The following is a 24718-nucleotide window of genomic DNA, read 5'->3' as shown; positions in this document are numbered from 1 at the left end:
CTGCACAGGGTGGGGGTCCTCGGTCTTGGGGGGCCTCCGCTGCACAGGGTGGGGGTCCTCAGTGTTGGGGAGCCTCCACTGCACAGGGTGGGGGTCCTCGGTCTTGGGGGGCCTCCGCTGCACAGGGTGGGGGTCCTTGGTCTTGGGGGGGCCTTCGCTGCACAGGGTGGGCGTCCTCGTTCTTGGGGGGCCTCCACTGCACAGGGTGGGGGGCCTCGTTCTTGGGGGTCCTCCGCTGCACAGGGTGGGCGTCCTCGGTCTTGGGGGGCCTCCGCTGCACAGGGTGGGGGGGGTCCTCCATCCTGGGGGGTGCTGGGGGCCTCCGTCCTGGGGGCACGCCACTCTGACCTGTCGGCGCCACTCTCCTCGGCACAGGGGGCCTCCCCGGAGCTCCAGCAGCGACCCGGACTTCGTGGTGGTGGACGGGGTTCCCGTCATGCTTCCGTCCTATGACGAGGCCGTGAGCGGCAGCTTGAGGGCCTCAGGCCCTGGGTACCTGGGCTCCGTGGGCCCAGGCTGCCCCTTGCCTGTGGACGACCAGAGCCCCCCGGCATACCCCGGCTCAGGGGACACGGACACGGGCCCAGGGGGCTCAGAGCCCTGTGACGGCGTCTCAGGCTCTTCCGAGCCGCTCCAGAGTCTGTATTCACCTTCCGCGTGCCCGGGGGGCCCCCACCCCGACAGCGCTGACACGGGGGCCGGCTCAGCGCGGGAGACGGCGTCCGGCAGCCCAGGCATCGACATCGCCGACGGTGAGTGTCCGCCCCGCGCCCGCCCCTGGCCTCTCCTGCCGCTCATTGTTCTCCCTGCGTGAGGCCTGGAGCGAGGCCGTCCTCTCCCACGTGATGGGTGCAGGTTCCAGGAGTCCCCAAGCCGTCAGAGCAGGAAGCCCGCGGTGGACGTTCGTGGTTTCATGGCGTCCGGGCGAGCCAGGGAGCTCTCTGCCCGCTCCGTCCGCTACGCAGGGCTTGGAAGAGCTTGGTGCCAGGGTCAGCACGCACGCACGCACACGGGAGACCAGGGCGCCTGTGGGGCAGCCCCGAGAAGCCGTGGCACGCAGGCCTCTTGCCGGGACGAAGAAACGGGCACGCGCGCCCAGCACAAGGAAAGGCCGGTGTAGCTCCCGGAGAAGTGGGGGCAACCAGGGTCTCCCGAGGGACGCACAGCACCGCGGGGCACGCGAGGGCCCCAGTCCGGGCGTGTGATGGCCGTGATGGCCGAGGTGGCCCAGAGACGGGCCTCCTTCCTGCCCGCCCACTGCCTCTGCACAGCATCTCGCCCTCTGGCGGGTCTGACCGCTAGGACACGGGGTTAAGGTCTCAGCACTTTATTTTTCGTGAGCTGGTGTGAGATTTTCCAGCAAAGACGCTGTAATGAGTGCTTTATGTGGTCAGTTTACGTGGAACTTGGCGTTTTCTTCTAACACCAGGAATTACAGATACTTTGTTAACAAAGTTTTTGTTCCCAGATCCCTGCAGCTAAGCTGGTAACGGCTCTCCTTTTACAGAGATCCCTCTGATGGAAGAAGATGCCTGACCAGCAGAGGTCCGACCATCTTCCTGCTCCTCGGGGATGTAAACCGTGCGCCCTGGGGTGAGGCCTCAGGGGGACAGAGCTCCGGGGCGCTGGGGGGTTCCAGCTTTGGGGGCCGTGACTCACATCATCCATCGCGGACTCGACTCTGCGGCTGGTAGGCTGGCGGCGGTTTTCACGACAGTGGAGGGTAGCAGGGGGCCCGGGCGGTCCTGGAGAAGGTGTCCGATGTGTCCCTGCTGCGGAGCAATCCCGTGACTTGTGCTGTGGGCGCTGCCTGCCTCCTCTGTCAGCATGTCCCTCACCGGTTCGCCCCGAGGTCTGCCGTGCTCGACGCAGGCTCCGTCTGGGGGCTGTGCTTCCCGCGGGAGGCCCCCGGGGAAGGCTCCCGGGGGGGTTGGGGCGACCTCCTTGGCCCGACACTGTACTCAGAGCGGGCGCAGCAGTCCCAGCAAGGGAGGAAGGAAAAGACGAGGGCGGACTCTGCTTTCGGAAGCCTGTCCAGAAGCGGAGTTTCTGCCCTCCGGGCCGTCCTTTGGTGAAGTGTGATGAGCGTCTGTCCACGGACTGGCGCGCAGACGGTGCATCGGGTGAGTCTGGTGACTTTGGGGATGGCCGGATGTGCTCAGACGCGGGGCCTGGCAGGGAACGTTACAAGGTAACGTTTCGTTCAGCGGTTTAAGGATTCGTGTGACCATGTGTCTCAAGAGCGGCGAGCCCCCTCATTACCCGTTACAGCGTCGCCCCCAACAGCCATACAGTTTATTTTCCAAAACAGAGATTTTCTGTACACGTGTTCTTCCTCCAAATAAAGTATGAATGAAGTTGGAGTTTTTCTTTCTATTTTGTCTGCAAAGCAGACGGGCCGCCCAGCCCACACGGCTGTCCCCTCCCTCCAGGGGCCTGTGGCCGCCCACCTACCTGTGCACCTGCTGTGCGGGCCTCCCCCGGGCCCGTTGGGTGCTGTTCCTAAGAAACTGATGGATGAAAAAGTCTCCCAAGTCCTGAAATGTCTCTTCAAATACATGTTCATCTGTGGACTTGGTTTCTTTCTTCCTCTGGGCTTTAGACAAATAGAAACAAAACTCTGATCCATAAAATTGCTACGTGTTTGGAGTGGAGAGAGCTGGAAGCTTGGTCAAATCCTGGTTTATCCGGACGCAGACTGAGTAAAAATTAAAAACAAAGTGACAGTTTGAAGTGTGACTTTAATATCAGGGTGGGGCCAGGCGGGCAGGGGAGGATCAGTGACCTCAGGGTCGGGGCTGCGGGCCGCGGCTGGGAGGGGCCCGAGAGTCCCCCGGGACAGCGAGCGCTGGGCGTGTGGGGAGCAGTGTTACTCACTAGACCTTGTTTGGCACAACTTTGTAGCACGAGCCTCAGGGAAGGAGCTGAATTTTCATCAGTGTTTCTGCTTAAATGCCACCTGGCTGCCAAGAGGCAGGGGGCAGGGGCGGCTGAGGGGCCGCTGAGGATCCAGCGTGGGCCGCCTCCTCCGGGCAGCCATCCCAGGAGCCCGGTCAGGCCAGGTGCTCCCCAGGTGTTCCCCAGGCCTGCACCTGTCCTCCCTCCCAGCCCCCAAGCGGAGAGCATGTTAGAGACCTCTGGCTAAGTGCCTCCTTTCCTGCGGGACAGCTGGGAAGGGCCCCGGAAAGTGTTCTCCCTCCCAAAGTAGAGAGCGGCCCTCTCACCGGTGAGCCACGTGCAGGGGTGCCGCTCCAGCCCTGCACCTGGGAGGCCGGTCCCGCAGGTGCCACGGACACCCAGGTGTTAGCGGCAGCAGTGTTCTCAGCATCGCGGCCTCTTGGAAGGAGGTGCTGCTTCTCCGCATTAGAGTCTAAACGAGTCCCCTGGACCCCCTCGGTCCCTCTGGTTTCTGGTCACGTCAGCGTCTCACCCACAAATGCTCTTCCCCATGATTGTTTCTGTAGTGAGCCTGTGTGGCAGAAAAGGATGCTCGTGATGGCCCCAGCACGTCTCAATCCTGTCCTCTCTCCGTTCGAAGGTCCCGGCAGCCCCTCTGGGTCCTGGTGCTGCCCTGGGCAGTGGTCGGCAGTCAGGCCAGTGCCCTGAGGCGCTTCAGAGCCCTTTCCACCTCCCTGCCCCAGTGCCAGTAGCTGCACGAGACCGCAGGCCCAGGAGGAGTCCAAGGCTCTCGGGCCACAGGCTTCTGCTGGGTCCAGATGCACCTCCTATCCCTGTGCCTCCCCTCTCCGTGCCCCAGGGCCTGGTGCCTGGTGTCCCTGCGGGGACAGCGCAGTGACACGGGAGAGCACGGCTTTGCCACAGCCACCACCTGGCCTCAGATCCTGCCTCCGCCACTAACGGGCTGTGTGTTTGGACGAGGGGTTGCGCCTGGAGCGTCCGTCTCCTCGTGGAGAAATGAGAGCCGGCCCCCTTGGCCTTCCTCGCTGGCCTGTGGTGGGCAGGATAGCAAACGCAGACACACGCGCAGCGCCCAGTAGGCGTTGACAAACGGTGGCTGTTCTCCCCCGGGGCCGAGCGTGTGCGAGGGGTCGTGTGGATGATTTCCGGGCACCTTCCACCTGCCTTGGGCCCCTGCCGCCCGGGGCGGGTGCTTGCTGGAGGCCGCCCCCAGCAGATGGGCGGGAGCGTGAGGTCCATTCCCCTGGCCTCTCCCCTCCCTGAGCTCTCTGTGCAGAGAAACGTGTCCCGTCCTCTGAATGTTCCAGAAGCTTCTGCTCACGGAGGGCAGGACAACCTCAGGAGTCTCCAGGGGACTCTGAAGAACCCAGATCAGCTACACAGCAGCCCTGCTTCCCTAATTTTATAGCCTGTCTTGGATTGAAAGCATAAAAGTTAATGCCCGTACGTTCCTGGGTGATAAAGGGGAGAGACCTCACAATAAAGAGGCCTGGTCTGGCAGACAGAACAGGGCCCTGGAGAGAACGGTCCGTTGTCGGGGAGGGTGGGTCCCGGTCACAGTGGCCTTGAAATCATAAAACTTGACTTAGAGTGAGCGGCATCAGCACAGCAACGTTTAACAGTTGTGGCCAGCAGGGCACCGTCTCCACACTGGGCGAGGAATCAGCCCCTGGGTACCTTCGACGCACGGTTTTTAGGGCCAGAGGCGTGGCCCAGCCACCTTCGCGGGAGCCGTGGACCTGCCCGGCTGAGAGGCGCATCGGTGCATCCAGAGCTGGTGGGAACCCTGGTCTCTGGTTCTCCAGGCCATGGGATAAACCTACACACCTGGGATATGGGCCGGAGCCCGAGCGGATGAGTACTCGGGGAGCACCTTCTGTGGGCCAGGCCCCGTGGGAGCTCTCTGGGCCGGGCCGGTGCAGAGGGGCTGATAAACGGGCAGCCTCAGACCAGGATACACAGGACACCCAGCCAGGCCTAGGCGCTCAGGGAGACTGCGGCCGCACGCTGGGGGTGGGTGGCAGTCCCCAGGACGGGGGGAGCAGGTTTGTGGCAGAGGGGTGCTGGGGGCCCGGAGGCCAGGAGTTCGGGGCCTGGCGAGGGGAGGGAGGGCGGGCAGGCAGAGGTGTGACTGGCAGCACAACTGGGCCAGGCCACGAGCCAGGTGCCCCTCGAGGACGACAGTGGCTCCTCAGGGCCTGGAAACCGGGAAGAGGCTGGATGAGACGGGAGCACCGGGTCTGAGAGGTCCGTGTGGAGTTTGCGGAGCCCGGCCCTGGACCCCTGCTCCTCTCCCTGTCAGCGCCTCTCCCCTGCACACACGGTCCGCCAGGAGCATCTACACTCAGCAGCTCTGAGCCACCTGCCTTGGGAGCAGGTGCGGGTCGGGGGGGCACTCTGGGCCAGAACGAGCCTCTCCCGGGGCGGCAGCCGGCCCAGACCAATGACCAGGTAGGTTCTTCACAATCAGGGAGCGTTTCCTGTCCCGTGACGCGTGTGGGGGGAGACGGGAGGAAGCCGCGGTGTCAGGCGCACGGCAGCCCTGCTCCCTGGTTAGGCTCGTGTGCACGGACCTTTCTAGTTTCTCAACAGACTGTATTCTTCAGAACAGCTTGAGTTATGGGAGAATCGAGCGGAAAGTACAGAGCCCCACACCCCTCCTCCCGTTATTTCCACCCGGAGTTTGCTTGTGACAATGGATGAGCCCACGTTGACGCGTTGTAGGCCCCCCCCATCTGAAACTTTTCTTGAGCCGAAGTGGCAACAGTCGAAGAGTGTCCCCTGCTTTCCAAAAGTTCGCGTTTGGCCGCTTGGCTTTCACGAAGGACCTGCTCCCGCTTGGCTTTCACGAAGGACCTGCTCCCGCTGTTTTGCTAACTGAAGGGGATCCAAAGGGGTTTTGCTTTTATGAAAAAAGCGGTTGGTGCTAATGCAGAGCGTGAGCTTCCGGAAAGCGGGGGTTCCCGGATTATTACCTGGAGTGCTGGGCTTACTGTTGGAGACGCGCATTCCCCGGGTGTGGACAACGGTACGGTGAGGTGACGGCATCACACAGAGTGCTCACCTGCTCGTCCCTCGTCCCCTCCAACCCGTGGCTGCCACTGACCTTTTACTGTCCCGTGGCTTTGCTTCTGGGACAGTCACCTGGCTGGAGTCACACGGGATGTGGCCTTTCACTCAGCAGCAAGCACGAAAGTCTGTGCTTCCACAAGAGAGGGCCCACGTGCACAACTAGAAACTTGAAAAGACTTCACACACTTCTTGGCTCTTGGGGCCGGAGAACGCGAGAGGCCAGCTAGGCTGTGACCAGGATCGCCTCCCCGGCCACCCGAACCCAGCCGGGGATGGAACATCCCACGGGCTCTCTCAACATCCCATTTGGGGTCTGACAGACTCCGTGTCCCAAGCGTGGAGGACAGATGGGCGCCTGCGGGCACAGTGGGGTCGTCTCCTGCACGCACACGCCAGCAGCTGCCTTTCCCCACGGCAGGGGGACTCCCGGCACCAAACGGGACCCCGTCCTCTGCTAGCGACCCCGCAGCTGTAGAGTCTGGAGAACGTCAGGCCTGGTTCTGGAGGTACTGAGTGAGTCCGTGTAGACGGGCTGGGCCCGGCCTGGCGTGGACGTCCAGGAATGTGTCGGCCGTGGGCCTCGTCACTGAACTCAGCCAGCTCCGGGCTGTTGGCTTCCTCCCCGAGATCCGGGACGGGAGGCTGCTTGTTTTCCCCCCAGCACGTCATGGTGAGTCCTCTGTGGTCACTGAGCCCCTCCCGTTCACCCCGAGATCCCCGCCCCTCCCCCAAACCCTCCAAAGGGCAAAGCCACAGAAAAGAATGAAGTGAGTCCGGCCTGACTTGTTCTTTGTTGTCTTAAGAACTTACCGGTTTGTGTCTCCCACCACTAGGAGTGCAGGGCTCACGGGCCATCTGTTCAGTAGCTGAGCCGGGTGCTGGGGCGGGGCGGGGGGAGCCCAGCGCTCCGCCCCTACGCGCACAGGCCACACCCCCTTCTCCACTTTGGCCGTGCGCTCCGTCCCGCGGTCCTCGAGGACCCTAGCTGCACGTAGCAATGTCAGCTTCGGGTTTTCCGGGGCCAGTCGCTCACAGGAGGCAACAGGAACACGGGCGTTCGGCCTCACGTCCCTCATCGGTCGGGGGACGCTGTGAATGGCACCTGCCTCCCAGCGTCTTGTCAGGACCGAATCCAGTGACGGCACAGCGCCTGGCCCGGAGTAGACGCTCCAACGTGGTGGCTGCACTTGGTCAAGCATCCTTCTTCCTCCGTGCTCCCAACGAGCTGAGAAATGCACCCTTTCTCCTGGTTTCCTGTCCCCCTGGTTTCCTGCTCCCCTCTGGTATCCTGTCCCTCCTGGTCTCCTGTCCCCCCCGGTATCCTGCTCCCCCCGGTCTCCTGTCCCCCCCTGGTCTCCTGTCCACCCCCGGTCTCCTGTTCTCCCTTGGTCTCCTGTCCCCCCTGAACCAAATACCTGGGACAGCAGTGTGACCCTGACACCCGCCCTCCAGCTTTTACAGAAACTAGAGATCCTCTGAGGTCGGTGAAGCCACAGCACCTGCCCTGCGGGGTCCAGCATCCTGGCCTTTCGGGTTCCCCTCAGTCCCGGCCCCTGCCTGTTCTGCACCTGCACCTACCACGGTGAAGGCCGCCAGCCCCTCTCGACCCTGCACTTACTAACAGGAAGACAGGATTTTGCAAACAGTCTCACTGCTTGAGAGCTCGGACCAGAGGCGTCACTGCAGGGAGCCCTCAAGGAGCCCTCGGGGGTCACACGGGGCACCGAGCAGGTGGCCTCAGCCAGGAGTCTTGCACCCCAGGGGATGTTTGGCAGTGTCCGGAGACCTCCTGGGGTGTCACCGCTGTGGGGCGGGGGCACCACTCGCATCCGGGGCGGGGGGAGGCCAGGGATGCCGCCAACACCTACATGCACGGGACGGGGCCCTCGCACGGAGTTGCCCCAAATGCCAGCAGTGCCCAGGTGAGAAACCCTGGTTTGGAGACGTTCCGTGACGCCACGGGGCCCACCAAGCTGACCCAGGCGAGCTCCGACTCGCCACTCCTGCTCTGGGCATCAGGGCCATCCTCGCCCAGACGCCTGCCGTCATCTGAGGAGTGGGGAGCCTCCCTGGGAATATTTAAATGCATAACGTAAACTAAGCCGGTGAATTGTGTGGGAGCACAATCATCGAAACATTTTTAGAACTAACCTATAACAGCTTCGTGTTTCTCTGGGTCAGCAGTTAAATAACGAGGCATAAGGGCAGGTGTCTTCGCGACCATAACGTAAAGCAGCGGAGGGCTGTGTGAACAATATTCTGAGATTTCTGTAAACGTTGTAACGTGATGTGAGAATCTCTGTATTTCTTTGGTGACACGGCCACAGGCTTGGCTATAACCTGGCTCGAGGCCCAGGCGGTGAGCGGGGAAGCACCAGATTCGGCGAGAGGTTAGAAAGAATGGGGCGGAGCCCGTGATGCTGCCCTCCGACTGGGATTAAAGCCCGAGACAGGTGTGAGCTCGAGATCTGGAGAGGATCCCAGGGGGTCTTGTGAGCCCCAGAGAAGCCCTGTGGTCAAGTGAAGAAAGCACAAGGTTTGAAACAAGAAAACCTGAATTTATAATCCCGGCGCCGGGTGGGGGGTGGGGGTGCACTCAGAGAGTTGGGGGGCTGGCGCTGCCGGCCGAGGCCACAGATGCAGCGCTGGGGGCGTCCCCGCGTGTGGGGCGCCGAGGCCGGGTCTGTGAGGGCTCGGCGGTTACCCCGCCCTGTGCTGGCGGCTCTGCCCTGCGAGGAGCTTCCCGGCCCCGTGCTGGCCCTTCACAGCCCCGCCATCTGGGTGGGAATGAGGACACCCAGGTTCTGTCCCTCCTCGGCCACTTACCCCCAGGAGGCCTGCACCCAGCTGCTCTTCTGTGGGTCCTCGGGTGGGTCCAGATCAGAAGGACGGCCTCTTGCCCAGCGTCCCTTTGTCCTACTTCCAACCCTGTTGGGAGCTCCTTCTAAGATGCAAACAAAACAACCCCCTCCCCGCCCCCCCCAAGGAGTCCCATCTCCCGGGACAAAGGCCATCCTCTGGGGACTCGTGGGTCCCCGTCTAGGTCCTTGCCGGCCCCTCGATGGCACGGGCCCCTGGGCTCCTGCCTCAGGAAGGAATGCCCTCAGCGCAGCACCCCATGTCCTCTGGTTGGGAGGCATCGGGAGCCTTGCACCCCAGAACCCTTCCTGGACCAGCCCCTCCTGCCCCTTGGCTGACCCCGTCCTCTTAGCCCCCCTCACGGACGTCCCCATCTTCAGGCCAGTGCCCATCCTGCTGCATGAGGGGGACCCCGGGCCCAGCCTCCCTGCTGTGGGCTCTCGTGCCCCCGGGGCTCCCCCCGATGCCCCAGATCCAAGCCAAATTCCCCGGTGGGGAGCACCTGCCTGTTGGGGACACAGACGATTTTAAATGGTGTGTGGACGGCCGTCTCCAGATGTTTAGGGCTTCGTGCAGCCTTCCACGTGTATAATAAAAACGCGTTCTCCGCAATTCCTGTAAAAGAGCCATTTGCTGCCCGCAGGGGGAGGAGGGGCCAGCACAGTGAGCTGACGTCCTGACCCCGCCAGCCCTTAGTGCGAGCCCAAAGCCCCGGAAGACGTGGGGTCACAGGGACGCTGCCCCAGGCAGGCCTGCTCGTCAGGTGAGGGCCGGTCAGAACCCCACCCCCCACCCCGGAATCCGCATTACAGGGGCTGAGCCTCTGTCTGGCTCTGGGCCCCGGGGAGGCCCAGGAACACAGTCCAACAGGCTCCGCCCCCCGGGGCCGGCTGGGTTGGGGAGGGAGGTGGGGGGAGCCAGCACTGGAAGCCAGTGGGGCGGGACGGGTGCCCAGCAGAGACACCCCCAGGCGTCCGGGTCAGACAAGTGTCGGCGTCCTCCAAGGAGCAGAAGCTCCTGGCCGGTGGCAGGAACGCACCCCCCCCCCCCCCCCCCCCCCCCCGTTCCCAGCCTCACACCCTCCGGGGCTCGGGCACCCGTGGATCGGGACACGGCCCGTCTCCTCCACACGCCAACGGGGCCCTCCCCGCCAGACCCAGCTCTGGCCCCTCCCCTCGCCCCGCAGCTCCCAGACCCTCGTGTCTTGGGCCCTCGAACCCCCTCCTGGGCCCAAGGGCATAGTGCGTGCCCCTCCCCCTCCACTGGGCTGACTCCCGTCTTTAAACGTCTTTAAACGTCACCAGAGGTCTTCCTGTCCTCTGTGGCCGAGCCCCCTCCCCTGCAGAGACCTCTCCCAGCTTCGCGCCCTCCCGGCCCCCGCTCCGGACCCTGGACTGGCAGTTCTGCCTCCGTCCCAGCTGTGCCCTGGCACCAGCCCTGGGTCTCCCACCTGGCGACGGTGGACGCTGTCTGAGCACGTGCTGCTGGGAACTGCTCTTGTGGCCCGCGTCCGTCTGCACCGCCGCAGTGTTTGGGGACCGACTCTGGTTTCTGTCAGCAAGTCAGACATGCCCAAGGTCAGCCTGTCCCCCCCAGAAGGGGCCGTGTCCCCGCCCCGGAGTGGGAAGCCTGCACGCTGTGATCCAAGGACCCCAGCGCCCGCGTGACTCGGACCCAAACAGCTGAGCGTCTCCAGTCGTCCCCTGACAGACAGCGGGTGTTGGGCCGGGGGCACCCGGCAGGCCCCCTCCTCACCGGCTTTCTCAGGAGCTCGGAGGGTGGCGTTCCCGCTCCCAGGGCCTTGTAGACCCCAGGCAGAGACGGAAGACGTGCTCTCTCCCGGGAAGTCCCCTGACGCCCGTGGCGTCCTTCGCGTTCGTCCGTGTGGCAGCGAGTGGCAGAAATTCCTCTGTGAGCCACGTAATCCCCTGTCGCCTGTTTGCACCACACTGTGTTTATCCATCATCCGTCAACGGACGCGGCTGCTGTGACGGGTGCTGCTGTTGGGCATCACCCCCGAGGGGACGCCCGAGGTGGACTGGGTGGTGGGGGTGCGGGCATCGCCCCCGAAGCGGGACTGGGCAGGGTGCGGGTAGTGCCCCCGAGGGGACGCCCGAAGGGACGCTGTGTCGTCCGACTGCGGTTTCAATTCCACGAGGAACGGGCACACTGGTTTCCACGGCAGGGCAGGAATCACACCGCCTGAGCCTGACGGCCCCGTGGGACTGCAGGGCCACGAATGCCCTGAGGCCTCATGGGTCGTGCCGGCCCATCATCTGCCCCCTGTTGTGTCTGGTGCTTTCTGGCCGCACAGCGACTGACCTGGGCTCACAGATGCCAGCTCGCGAGCGCCAGCCCGGCACTGGCTCTCCGTTTGCCCTCCCCGCCAGCCTGTGCGCAGCACGTGCCTCCTCGGCCCGAAACAAGGCTTGTTTGCCGGTGGTCGGTGCGGGCAGGTGACGGACGCCAGGACGTGGGAACGGCGGCTTGGGAAGAACGAAGCAGAAGAGAGACTGAGCAGAGGTGACACGTGGGTTTGTTCTGGAGATGTCACCGCTGGAGCGCCGGGAGCTCAGTCCCACTGCCTGGGAGTCCCCACCCCCACCCCCCCGTGTTGGCCTCTGTCGCCGCGGGTCCAGCGTGGCCCCAGGGCTGATGCCCTTGCTCGTGGAGTTTGTGTGAGCGCCTGGCGGTTCCTACCAGAGACAGGGGACGCGACGAGGCAGGTGCCGACGGTACCGGCCTCAGCAGCGGCCGGAGGAGCAGGCGGGTCCCAGGAGTGGAGGCTGACGCAGGGTCAGCTGTGTGCCCAAGGTCACCCCGCTGGCCTACAGCAAGCAGGGCTCAGAGCCCCAGTGCAGACCCCCCACCCCCGATGCGCACCCGCCCAGAGCACACAGAGCACGCGCCACGGAAGCCCCCGGCCGGGGAAGCCAAGACCTCTGGGCTCTGGCATCAGACCGACACGCTGAGTTCAGGTCGTGGCCCTGCCCTCGCCGCAGTGCGACCTTCAGCGGGCCACATACACACTGTCGTCCCCAGGAGCCAAATTTGGGAAGCGGTCCGGCCGCCTGTCAAGAGGAGGGCGGGACGTCCACATAGTGGGGGCTCCTCAGCCCTGAAAAGGAAGGAACTACTCCTACAACATCATTCATTCCACGTGCACGAATCTTGAAAACGTGCTCGGGGGAAGGAGCCTTAAATGCACGACTCCACTTAGAAGTTCCAGGACGGACGAAACTAACCTTCGGTGGAGAAGCCGGACAGGGGTTCCTCCGGGGGTGGGGGTGGCAGGTTGGACCGAGGACGGGCAGCAGGAACGTTCCAGGCTGGTGGCAATGTCCTCCCGCTTCACGGGGGTTTGGCTTACACCGCTGTTTTCCTTTTGCAAAACTCGATTTCATTGTAAGTACATTTACCTCAAAAGAAAAATCTGCAAACCCCCCTCTCACCTCTAGTGTTGAATCGCGGGGATGTGCTGATGCTCACAGGGTTCAAACCCCGTCCTGGTGGGGCCCCTGGAGAGCAGCCCTCTCCTCGCCTCCCCCCCACCCCACGTCAGCTCTGTCGCCACTTTGTCGGAGTCTGTTCATCAGACCTTGTCCCCGAGTGTCCTCTCCCAGGTGTCCGCGGAGTTGAGGGAACCATCGGGACCAGAGCCCCACTGCCTTGTCAGGAAGGAGGATGAGGGCCACCCCCAGCCGGGCCCCCCACCCCCGAGCTGGGCACAGAGGCGGTTGTGGTCCCCCCCCTGCCCCGGGAGATGACGCGGACAGAATTTCGGGGCTTGGCCGGAGCGCTCAGCGGCCGGAGCCGAGGCCCCAACTATGATCAGCCCTGAGCTCCGTGGCTCCGAATGCTGACGGTATCTTCACTGTCCCCTCTGGAAGTTCTGAGGGTCGGCCGGGCTCAGCTGGACGGCTTTCACAGTCACATGGTGGCCTCCCCCCTCTCCCGGCCGCCGGCTGCGACCTCAGGGGGCTGCACGAGCAGAACCCACCCGCTACGTGAGTAGTAGTGAGTAGGCCGTGAGCCGCCGTGGGACCCGCAGGAGCCCGTGCAGCACATCTTTCTTGTCAAACGTGGCCGGAGACCCCGTGTGGTTTTGTTGTGTTGCGAATGGGAACCGCGTGTGTGCCCGCCTACCTGGCTAAATTCTACGATTTTACTAAAATCTAATACACCGTGTAGGCACGCTCACAGTCGTCTGTGCATAAAGAGATTTTTCTCTTCTCTTCCACAGTTACTGCCCCGGGCTCGCTTTCCTGTCTCCCAGGATCCGTTAATGCCTCCGGCCCCGCGTCGATCCGTGGCAGGCCCTGGGTCCTGTTCCCGAATTAATAGAAATGACTCCAGCATTTTTCCATTTAGTAAAATGTTTGATCTGGGGTTTTAGCAATGAGTCTTTATCATGTTTAAGTAGTTTCTATCCACGCTCAACAACTTCTTAGGGGAGAAAATAATACGAACCTGTCAAGTTCATGATAGAAGCACCAAATATCTATGAAACTGGGTCCGTAAGTTGTGAGCATAAATCATATTTCCATTTTCTCTGCACCAGTATGAAACTCATACATTTTTTGTGGTTAGGAAATTTAAAACGACAGAAAACCGTGTTTTGGAAATCCCACTCCCGCTGCCTCCCAGGGGACCTCCGCACCTGCGGTCACCAGCCCACGGGGCCCAGCAGCCGAAAGAGAACATGGTGAATTCACCTTACCGAAGCCAGCGTAGGCTCTCCAGGCAGGAGAGCCAGGGGCCCAAAGGTGCCATGGCACTGGGGCAGGGGCTGTTTTCCTTCCCTGCTTGCCTGGGTCTCAGGACAGAGTGAGGGTGGTCTCTGACTGTGGTCGGGGACCCAGTGTGGTCCTTGGACAGAGCGGGGATGGTCTCTGACTGTGGTCGGGGGCCTGCACCACGCCGGAGCTGGGACTGCCCCAACCCCCTCCCTGCCCATTGCTCTGACAATCTTGTTTCATTCATTCTGAGATCTTCTGGGTTCTTGGCATGACAAGTGATTCTTGATCGAAACCTGAACGTTTTTTAATTGTTAGACCCTGAATCTTAAAACCCTGTGTTTTAGCTGGAGGGGCAGAGGGAAGGTGGTCCTGCCAGGGGACGTAGGAGTCAAGGCCTCCCCCCGACCCCGAGGGAAGGGCTCCTCGTTACGGGGTGGGGTGAGAACGGACACCCAGAGTTCTGTGTGCTCTCTCTTTACACTTCGGCGGGACCGGCTGCAGTGATGAAAGTCTCGGTCTGACACCATTTCAGCAGGGCTGGTGGGGCCTCTGCCCTCCTATGCTCCCCACGACCCCTTTGCTGGGTCGAGGTGGACCCACGGCCTTTTCTGAGTGTTCGGAGGAGAAGGATTCTTGTCCAAGGGCTCTGTCCTGCTGGGCTGCGTCTTCCCCCATCCTTTGCCCAGAGAGAGGCTCTCCTGGGGGTTTGCTGTGTGCACCTGTTGCTTTTCTGTCAATCCAGGCCTGGGATACTGGACAGATGCGAATCAGAGTCCCGGGAGCCTCCCCGCCACGTGCCCAGGCCCCAGAACCTTCCAGAACCTTCTCTTGCGTGTTCATATAAACTGTCCAGAGTTTCTTGTTGTCCTTGGAAGGAGAAGAAGCAAAGGGTATATCTGTTCCGTCTCCCCAGAAACAGAAGCACACACTCACGCACACGCTCATGCGCACACACACTCACACACACACATGTGTTCACATGCACACATGCACATACATGCTGACGCACATGCTGGTGCACACACGCACACACACGCTCACGCATGCACACGCTCACTCACACGCTCTTGGTGTACACACATTCACACACATGCATACACACGCTCACGCGGTCACATGCACACATAGCTCACGCACACACACTCATGCACATGCACACACACGTTCACGCTCGCGCACACACAGCATTCATTCAGTACTTTAGCAGAACCTTTAGGCACCTATTTAAACCCCACCAAACTCTGCCACACATCTCGCGTTCTCACCTCCCAGACGCATATATGCGGGGCCAGGCCGGGCTACCAGCTGCAGGGACCCACAGACATGCTGGTGCTTGGATACCTGGCATCTGACCACGTCTTGCCTGCTGGGTCTCTGAAAGGGAAACCACGTAGCTAACGGTCTCTATTTGTCTAACATTCCCGGGAAACACATTCACGCAGGGCATTAACCTGCAGGAAAGAATCGCTACGCTGCCCTCGCCGAAGGGTAATCTACATCGGCATGCACCGTGCAGAAACAGGACCGACTCTAAGTCGCAATTTGCCATTTCTCCTCGCAAAGCTGTACATCGGGGGATGTTAAAGTTCTCCGTGTGGGGGGAGCTCTCACTTCACGTTACATGAAAGCACTCTGGCTGGATCTGGGCAGCTCAGGCAGGTGTCGAGGGGTGGGAAGCACGTTCTCTGGAAAAGCTGTGCTCCTTTAACGACGGGCTCCCGGTGTGAGGGAGAGCTGGGCTGGTCACGGTGTCTGTCCCTGTACGGGAATCCCAGGGCTTCGGAGGAAACGTGCATCTGCAGAGGGGCCGTGGGGAACACGCACGTTAGTAAAACCTTTCCCCCGGCCAGCGGGGGAGAATGTAAGGTAAATATTTGCACAAGCGAGAGAAGGCGCTGGGTCAGATGACACAAACCAAGCGTGGCTTCAGAACCATCCAGAGCAAGAAGCTGCACTCAGCGGGAGTCCAAGTGATAGAAGGGACCCGGCGCTGGGTGTGTCTTACCCACGTGGCTGCCGTGGCCAGGGGGCAAGATGATTCGTTTGGGAGCTCAACTCACATGATGCCACTTGGCACAGTCACTTCTCTCTTGGAGAAGCCTGCCCGGGCTGCAGACTCCTTCTACTCCATCCCGATGTGGCCCCTCTTCTTGAGGAAGAGGGGTGTGCACGTGGGGGGAGCCTGCGTGCTGGGGACGGACGCCCTCGAGCCGAATGTGTGCGCAGGGAACCTTCGTACCTACGTGTCTCTCTTTGCCTCACGGTGAGTCTTGTGCTGCAGCGTCTCAGGCGTCCGGCATCCTCTGGGACCCGGCTGCATGAGCTGGGGCGGCCTGAGAGTCACCTACAGCCTGGTCTAGTCCGCTTGGTGTCCCCCAGTTCTGGAGGCTGGACGCCCCAGATCGCCTGGTCTCAGGCAGAGCCACTTCCTGGCTTTCAGACGGCCGCCCCTCCCCGTGCCCCCCCGGCGGGCAGGGAGCTCTCTGCGTCTCTTCCTCTTCTTACAAAGCCACAAATCCCTCACGAGGACCTACCTCCGCGACCCCATCTACTCCTGGACACCTCCCCAGGCCCGTGTCCGTGCACCATCGCGCTGGAGGTGAGGGCTTCAGCATGTGGAGGACGGAGCTATTCACCAAGCGTCTCCCATCCGTCCAGCTCAGCCCTGGTCTCCGTGGCCCCGAGATGCACTGCCGGCCCACCGAGCTGCCAGAGCCCCCCATACGCTTCTCTGCATTAAGACAAAGTCCTTGTGGAAAACCCACCTGCCTGAGCGAGAGCCCCCCACCCTCCCGTCTTCCTGCCGGTGAGGCCGTTCCTACGCTGGCCATTTTGAGAACAATGCACCTGTCTGGGGACTGGGGCCTTGGTCCTGGTGCCCCCTCGGCTTCGCTGATGCCCCACTCTGTCCATGCTTCTCCCCTGGTCTTGGGGCTTCCTTGAGAGCATCCGGGATGCCCTTGGATGGGAACACTGGTCTCTTCCACTTTCCAATTTCTTGTTTCTCAAATCCTGAACACACGGCGTTCGGCAGCTTGAGGTTTAGCTCCGGGGATGTGGGCTGTGTGACCTCGGACGGGCTCCTTTCTGTCCCCGCCTCATGATTTTCACTCCCCTCCTCGTTAGGAGGTGTAAGGTCAGCACCTGCAAAGGCAGGTGAACGTGCAAAGCTTAGCCGGTGCCCGGGCGCTGACAATTACCATGATTACAATTTTGGAAAACAAGGTTTGGATGGCAGGCATTGACCCCTACAGCCTTGTGCGACACGAAGGGCCCAGAACGTCACCACAGGGACATCTGTGGCTAAGGTCCTGGGAACCGGAGGACCCACCGTGGGGGCAGGAGGGGTAGGAGGGGCAGGGAGAGCCGGGCCAGTGAGCAGTCAATCTGGGCTTTGACCTTCGTCCCATCCCGTGGCCATGGGCAAGTTTCTGCCCACTTTGGACCTCTGTTTCCTCAGCCGTAAGACGGGAATGATGATTTCCAGCTAAGGACAATTTGATAAGGTTTAGAGGCCACGCATCTAAGATGTGCAGCACCTGCCGGGCCTGGGGGGGTGGGGCGCTCAGTGCTTTATCTCTACCGCGACCCTCACCTGCTCCGTCAGTGATAATCCTCTGTGGGAAGGGGTGAGGGGAGAGGGGCAAAAGCAGGGACGAGGTCTCATTCCCCCGATAGCCCACGGCAGCTCCGGGGACCTTCGCGATCTTGACCTCACCCTGGAAGGCCTCGAGGAGGTGAGAGGGGTCAGCCCATGTGAAGAGGGGCAGGGGCAGGAGGTAACGGGATTGCCTGAGGCCACGTCCTGAGAGGCCCCTCCTTGCTCTTGTGTCCCTCCCAGCTCGGTCACCTCACAGCGATGCACGGGGATCAGAGGACACAGGGGTCAGAGGACACGGGGGTCAGAGGACACGGGGTCAGAGGACACGGCCTTGAGCCAGGGAATACATTTACTGCTTAATGACCCATAATTTTTAGTAAAGGAAGAACGGAACACAGCAGAATCGAATAGAAAGTTTGCACATAGTAAGAGGAAGAGCCGTGTCATCTGCGTGCTTACGAGCGTGGGTGCGAGCGGTGTGTTTAGACAGGTCACCGTCACGGAGGTTTGAAAACCACTTCATGGGGCGCCTGGGCGGCTCAGTCGGTTGAGCGTCCGACTTCAGCTCAGGTCACGATCTCACAGTTCGTGAGTTCGAGCCCCGCGTCGGGGTTCTGGGCTGACGGCTCGGAGCCTGGAGCCTGCTTCCGATTCTGTGTCTCCCTCTCTCTCTGCCCCTCCCCCGTTCATGCTCTGTCTCTCTCTGTCTCAAAAATAAATAAACGTTAAAAAAAAAAAAAAAAGAAAAAGAAAAGAAAAGAAAAGAAAACCACTTCATTGCATCCCACAGTCTATACTGACGGCTGACCGCTCTGTAAGAGCAGACACACTTTCCCAACCACCCCACTTATTCTCTGTTGGGAACCGGCCCGTTCTGGAGCGACAGTAAATCCTTCCAGATCTGCGGCCACCTCCCTCCAGCTCTGAAACGTCTTCGGCCTCCGGCCTCACGGGCCGAGTCCAAGTTCCCGCTGGCTCTACCCACCAGTGCTGTCCTCCGGCCCCTCCCCTGCGCGTGCCTCTCCCCTCCAGGCCGGGCTTCCTTCCCTCCCTGCCATCTCAGCACAGCGTTTCCTGTGCAGGAGCCCCTGGCCTGGTGACGTGCCCCCGGGCATTTGCCGAATGGCTGCATTTAAAAACCGCAGTCCTGAGCTCAGTGCTGTGACCACCCTTGGGCAGCTGGTTCCTTCTTCCGTCACTGAACACCCTTTGCACCACAACGTGTGCCCCTTTCGCAACCAGTTTGCCAAACCGCCAAGTCGGGGCGGGGGGACGCTCCCCAAGAGCCCGCCCCCACCGCGCCTGGGGGCCCCCAGGGTCGCCCTCGCCTCAGACGGTCTGGCTGCGGATCTCGGGGTCCCCGCGACCGTCCTCGGGCTCAGTGGTCTGCTGGCATAGCCCACAGAAGCGAGAAACGCCCGCACTCAGAACCCCATCTGTGTGATGCCAGATTAGAGCCAGCGGAAGTTTCCACCCAAGGCGCCGGAGGGCCTCGGGGCGTTCGGACGTGAGGTCTCGGCGTCCTCGGGGATGTGTTACCCTCTGGCATCAGTGTGTAGCAAATGCACAGAGCACTGCCGATGAGGGAGCGAAACGCAGCCGAGGGCCCAGCGCAGGCTAGCACCCCACCCCCTGCCCCCAGGCAGGGTGTGTGTGCCGTTCCTCGGGCCCTCTGGCTGCCCGAGGACTGGGGACACGACAGAAGACGCGTGGTTAATGATAGACTCTCCCTCCGTTTACGCATCTCAGTAAATTACAAGGCAAAGGCGGTCTCATCAACGGCTTCATCCCTACAAACCTGTAGACTCAGTTTCCCGGAGCCCCCACATCACCCTCCCCGGAGGCTCACACAAGCTTCCGTGTCAGGACGTCTTCCCGGGCCTTGACCGCATAGCATACAGTCCGCGTGGCTGACCTTTGGCCTGCGCCCCCTCCCCGAGGCTGGAGCGGATGCTGGGGGCCCCAGACATCCACCGCAGATCGCACTGTGGCTCCGGGGCGGCCAAGCCCCCGGGCAGATGAAAGCAGTCCTACCCGGCAGGACGGCTCTTCTCTTCGCCACCTGCCCACCAAGGGACACTTGGGGTGCCGCCGGTCTCGGGCTTTGGGAACCGCGGCCCGCGGCCCAGGTGCGTCCGGAAGCGCGGGGCCGAGCAAAAGAGGCGCGTACTCGGGATTCCGCGCACAGGAAGCTACAGAAAAGGCGCGTCTCACCTACGGTGGTGGAGGGGAGGCCCGGCGCGCCTTACTGTGGGGGGATGACGCCTCGATAAGGCCGAGCTTGAAACACCCCACCCCGAATGCACACCGGCGCAGCCGCTCTGGAGAACGGGCTGGAGGTTCCTGAGGACGACGGTCAGAAAAGAAGTACCCACGGCCCAGCAACCGCACTGCTAGGGTTCATCCAGAGGTGCGAACGTGCTGATTCGGAGGGGCCCGCGCACCCCAATGTTTAGGCGGCACTGTGGGCCATAGCCAAAGCACCAAAAGAGCCCAAGTGCCCGTCGACTGACGAACAGAAAAAGAGACGTGGTTTGCGTGCCCTGGAATATTCGACGTCCTGCCGTTTGCCACAACGTGGACGGGACTGGAGGGCATTATGTTCAGTGAAGTCAGTCAGAGAAAGACAGATATCGTGTGATTTCACTCATAGGTGGAATTTGAGAAACTTAGATGAACACAGGGGAAGGGAAGGAAAAATAAGCTGCAAGCCGTGAGAGGGAGAGGGAGGCAAACCACAGGAGATTCTTAAATACAGAGAACAAACTGGGGGTTGATGGGGGTGTGGCGGGGGGGGGTTTGGGAAAGTGGGGGATGGGCATGAGGAGGGCGCTTGCTGGGACGAGCACTGGGTGCTGTAGGTAAGAGACGAGTCACTGGGTTCCACTCCTGAAGCCGAGACTACCTGTAGGTTAGCCAACCCGACAAGAAATTATTCAAATAACTAACTACAGTAGATGAAACACCCCACGCACCAAGCCCTCGTTCCGGGCCCGCCATTTTGCTAAGTAAGCTCTTTCCGGCGTGAACGCTCTTATGCTCAGATGTCACTGCTAGATGTCACTGTTACCGGTGGCTCCGAGAGAGCCCTGGGTCCCGCTGGGAACGGACACCATCTGAGTTCGAAGCGAGGCCCCTTTCGCGCTCACAGCACCCGTGCTCTGCTCCGCTGGCCTCTGGTTCGGTGTCTCCGGCCCCACAGCGTCTCTCGGCCCCGAGGACAGAAGCGGCGGGCACAGCGGGGTGAGCCTCTCCGGGCGTCCCACATCCAGTGTCTTCATGTGCAGGGTGCGGTGTTCTGTGTTGTTAGTTTTGTAAAATTGGGATCTTAATATACACGCTGTAACACGAGTTTTTTTTCCATTTAATAATGTTTTATAAGTTAACATCTCAACTCCTTGAGTCATTGGTTTGTTGAAATTTCAGAGCAGGGAGGGAGATGAGGTTTAAGGTTTTCTTTTTTTGTCATTTTTCTTTTTTATTTTAGAGAGGTAGAAGGAGAGAGAGTGCAAGCAGGGGAGAGGGACAGAGAGAGAGAGAGAGAGAATCTCAAGCTGAGCCTGGAGCCCGACGTGGGGCTCGATCCCATGACCTCGAGATCGTGGCTTGAGCCGAAATTGAGAGTTGGACGCTCACACGCCTGAGCCTCCCAGGCACCTCGGGGTTTAAGGTTTTCCAAGCCATCGGTGCCTTGGCGCTTGCTGTGGACGCGGGAGTCGGGGCCGTACCCACACGAGGTCCCCTCACGGGGACGGCCGTACCTTCCTCATACTGATGCTGACGGAAGTCAACCACCCACAGAAAACGCCCTCTGTCGAGCACATTCATTTCCGCTTCTGAGTAGTTCTGTTTTCTCAAGGACAACTCTAAAGGGTAGAAATACTGATTGTTTGACCCTAATTATACATATTTAGTACGCTAATTTATTTTCCTCCACGTACAGACGTAGATCTGTATCTCGGGAACTCGAATATTCTCCGCGAGCATCCTTGAAGTCCACATGCACCCCAGGCTGTCCACGTGCCGTAATGAACCTAACCAACATCCCTTTGTTCTGTGGCTCACCTCCTCCCATTCTTCGAGAATTGTAAGGCTGCCGGGGACCCATCCACACGGAAATGCTGTGGTCGATTTGAAGCACTAGCCCAAACTAGTGTGAAATTTGTCAGAAAAGACTAAGAATTTACACGCTCACCGGAGGGTCTGAGGGTCTTGGGTCAGTCGGCATCTGGGCCCTTTAAGAACGGAAACATCCCGTGCTGTCACACAGACTCGGGCACAAAGCAGCGTGGCCCCATTCCTGCACCGCGTGCTGGTCCAGGTCGGGGGTTTGTGCCCTGCACCCCCTCAAGTGACTAACCACTGGGCTCGCCATCGCCAACCTGGAGGTCTCATTGCACTGGAACTGCTGGGTTTTGGGGCTTTTTGGTTTTCATTTTTGCCAGTTGGTGGGTAGGCCGTAGGACTACGCGGCTTGCCCGGTGTGAGCAAGTCGGGAAATAGGACAGGACGTTCAGCAGATGGACGGCCAACATTGCCGTCACCAGCAGTGCAGTCGCGATGGTGTGGGAGCCAGAAAGAGCGTGCTTGGCCTCGGAACGGCCCGCTCTCCGGAGTAACCACACCTGCCTGGGGGGCTGGATCGTGTGGTCCGGGTGGACCCCTTGCACTCAGGGGCCTGTGTACGTGAGTTCCACCCAGGGGAGAAACCAGAGCCAAAGGGCCAACCAGGTCACTCAGGCCGCCTCCACAGAGAGGAAGCCGGGCAGCACGAGGGGCTGCGGATATTAAATATTAAATATCGGGGGGACTCTTCCTTCTTGAAGAAAACGTCAGGGTGGGGAAGAGGCTTTTCTTCCAGCCAGGACGCAATGGCTTTAGCGGGACCCCCGATCGCTGCCGGGGCTGGGTTCGTTTGCATCAGCGTACTGGCCGTCGAAGCTTCCCGTCCTGGGAATCTGCCCGTTTCTCTAAGGTGCCATCTGTCTCCATCTACGGGTCTGTGGGCATTGCTTACGTGTTCTGAACACCAGGCTTTTGCCCAGGAGTGCGCACCGTTAGCGCGTCACCGCGGCCGTTCCTTGTGGGGTCACTTACCTACGACGACGTGGGAGTACACGAAAACTGAAGATTTTTGTCTGCGTGGGGTCAAATCCCTTATCCGTTCTTCTCTTAAAGGCGCATGGGTTTGATACCTCGGTTAAGAAATCCTTAGCTTCCCTTTATGGGCTCTTTCAGCCGGAGTCTGGGGTGTGTATGGCTGAGGTGCTCCGAGCAGAAGCGCTGAGACCCGCCAAGTGAAGGTCAGTGTGGAGGAGAGGCGGAGAGCCCAGCCAGCCTCCCCGCCGGGCTAGGCCTGAGGGTCAGCGCCTCAGGCCACGGCGGCCGACGGGCCAGGTCGGCCGGGGCGACCGGAGACAGAAAGCCTGAGGTCCGCACGCTGCACGGTGGGGACCGCCGGGGACCACAGGGGTCTGGACGTGTGGAGGCAATGCTGAGTCTTGCCCAGGATGCCCTTCTCTGCGGAAAGAGTCTGTCCCACCCACGCTGGGAACCGGCTTGTCCCTTTGAGGTCTGGGGAGGGGACCCTGTGTCCATCCAGGCAAGAGGAGGCCGAGGGGTCCTGGGAGGCTTTGTGAATGCAGAGCTGATGAGCTGTGTCCCAGAATATGGAGCTGAGCTTCCGTCTGGGGGCTGTTTCCTCCAAATCCTCACTTCTGCGCGCTCCCCAAGTGCCTGTGGTGAGGTCCAGCACGTCCCGGGCCGTGTCTCCACGCGAGGGGAGCACCCCCCCCCCCGACCAGACTTGCACCTCCAGGACCGGAGTTTTCCCTCTACGGTTTTCCTGACCCAGCGGACTAGCTCCCTGGAGCAAATCCCACAGATCCCAGCGCCCGGGGTGTCCCCAGTGTGAATCCCACAGATCCAGGGCCCAGGGTGTCCCCGGAGCAGATCCCACTCACTTCTGCACGCGCCCCCCGACTAACACATCAGTCTTGGCAGGAAGGCATTATTCTTTGTACTTTCCGGATGATTAAATCAATGCTTCCAGAAACGGAGGCTTGCCAGGTCTCCCAGCGGCGCGCCTGGGGAGGGTGTGCGGGGGCGGATGGGGACACGGTTTCCGTGGCAGCTGCGGGGACACAGCGTGCGGGTCACAGGAGGAACACCACTAGCGGCAGGAGCCCCACCCCACCCCATCTTTAAGGTGGCTCATCGTTTGCCGTTTCCCCTCCCGGGCCGCTGACACACGAGTCCGAGGGGCAAATGCTCAGCACCGGGTACTGAACCCTCCTCTCGCCCCGGGCGACCCAGCCGTGGTGGCTCCCACAGCCCCCGCGGCAGGCACGGCCGGCAGGTGTCTCGGGCTCTGACGAGGCTGCTCGTCCCTCTTCGCAGCGGCTGGGCGCTGACGGCCAAGTAGGGCACGGCCTCCGTCACCGCGGGGCAGGAGCAAAGCAGGAGACGAGGGTGCGTCAGCGTCCTCGTGTCGGGGAGCCTCTTCCGAAGGAGAATTCACCGCCCTCCGGTCGGGGTTCCTGCTGGAATCGGCGCATCTTAGTGTTTTGAGAGGGGAAGAAATCAGGGCAGACTAAGCTGGTGGACACGAAGCAAAAGCCAGTGTGGACGTCGAGTGGAACGAGGGCTCAGACACCACGTGCTACAGGGACCCAGGAAAAGGGACGTGTGGGGGACTGAACGGTCAAGAAAGTGTGTATGGAGGAGCTAAGGACGCCTGAAGGGTTAGGGTGGTGGAGGAAGGGGTTCTGGGAGAGGGGGTTCTAGATGAAGGCGGGAATGAGCCAGATTTGTCCCAACGGGAACAGGAGGGGCCTTAACTCCAAAGGCCCTTGCAGCCAGCCGGACGGCGTAGCCTGGACGTCAGCCACTAACATAACTCTCCCCTCTTCCCACTAAAATAGCGACGGAGAAGGGGGTGAGCCCTCACTAAAAATTAGGTCTAATAGTCAGTCTGTCGCCCTTACTGACCACAAGGTTTATAAGCCTGGACTGAGGAGTCCAGAGGCAGACACAGACTGTCCGTCTCAACACAGATACAGGGGCCCCGTCCGTCGCTCCCCCCACTGCTGGGCCTGGATTCCAAAGCACAAAACCTGCATCAACTGGAAAACCGGGCGGTCAGACCCCCGGCAGCTGCACTAGAAGCAGGAAGGAGCCGCGGTCCCTCTGGCCAGCCCTCCACCCCTCACCAGCCCTCTCTTCATGCACCTGTTCACAGACTCTGCTTCCAAAGCCGACGGGGCAGGCATGAGAGGTGGGGGAAAGGAGGCACACAGGTCAGGAAGCACCCGGGAGCGGTGGCTCCGAGCACCGTATTTTATACATCAGAGAACAGGCTGGAGAAGACGCGCATCATCCAGGGGAACAGAGGTATACAGCCGGTAGACGCGGGAATCGGGCCGGAGCTCCTCCCGGGATCTGGTGCCCAGAGAAGAATCTGAGAAGGGAATCTGACAGGTAGGTAAGTGAACAGTGGGAGGGGCCTGACGAGCCGTGCGCCCCTCTG

General features: G+C 61.1%; 1 protein-coding gene across 1 annotated transcript in view; it reads left to right on the top strand.

The window, feature by feature from the left end:
* Window positions 1-2688, top strand: part of SUSD4 (sushi domain containing 4) — a 57470-nt gene extending 54782 nt beyond the window's left edge. Inside the window, exons 7-8 of the mRNA XM_049635311.1 lie at window positions 376-752; window positions 1508-2688. Of these exons, the coding sequence (XP_049491268.1) occupies window positions 376-752; window positions 1508-1536 (406 nt within the window). The 3' untranslated portion in view covers window positions 1537-2688. The remainder of the gene's footprint in view (window positions 1-375; window positions 753-1507) is intronic.
* Window positions 2689-24718: the final 22030 nt, after the last annotated feature.

The sequence above is a fragment of the Panthera uncia genome, chromosome F1, assembly GCF_023721935.1.
Source record: "Panthera uncia isolate 11264 chromosome F1, Puncia_PCG_1.0, whole genome shotgun sequence".
In the NCBI taxonomy this organism is placed as follows: Eukaryota; Metazoa; Chordata; class Mammalia; order Carnivora; family Felidae; genus Panthera; species Panthera uncia.
Note: the sequence above shows the minus strand (reverse complement) of the source record. Positions and strands in the feature narration are given on the sequence as shown.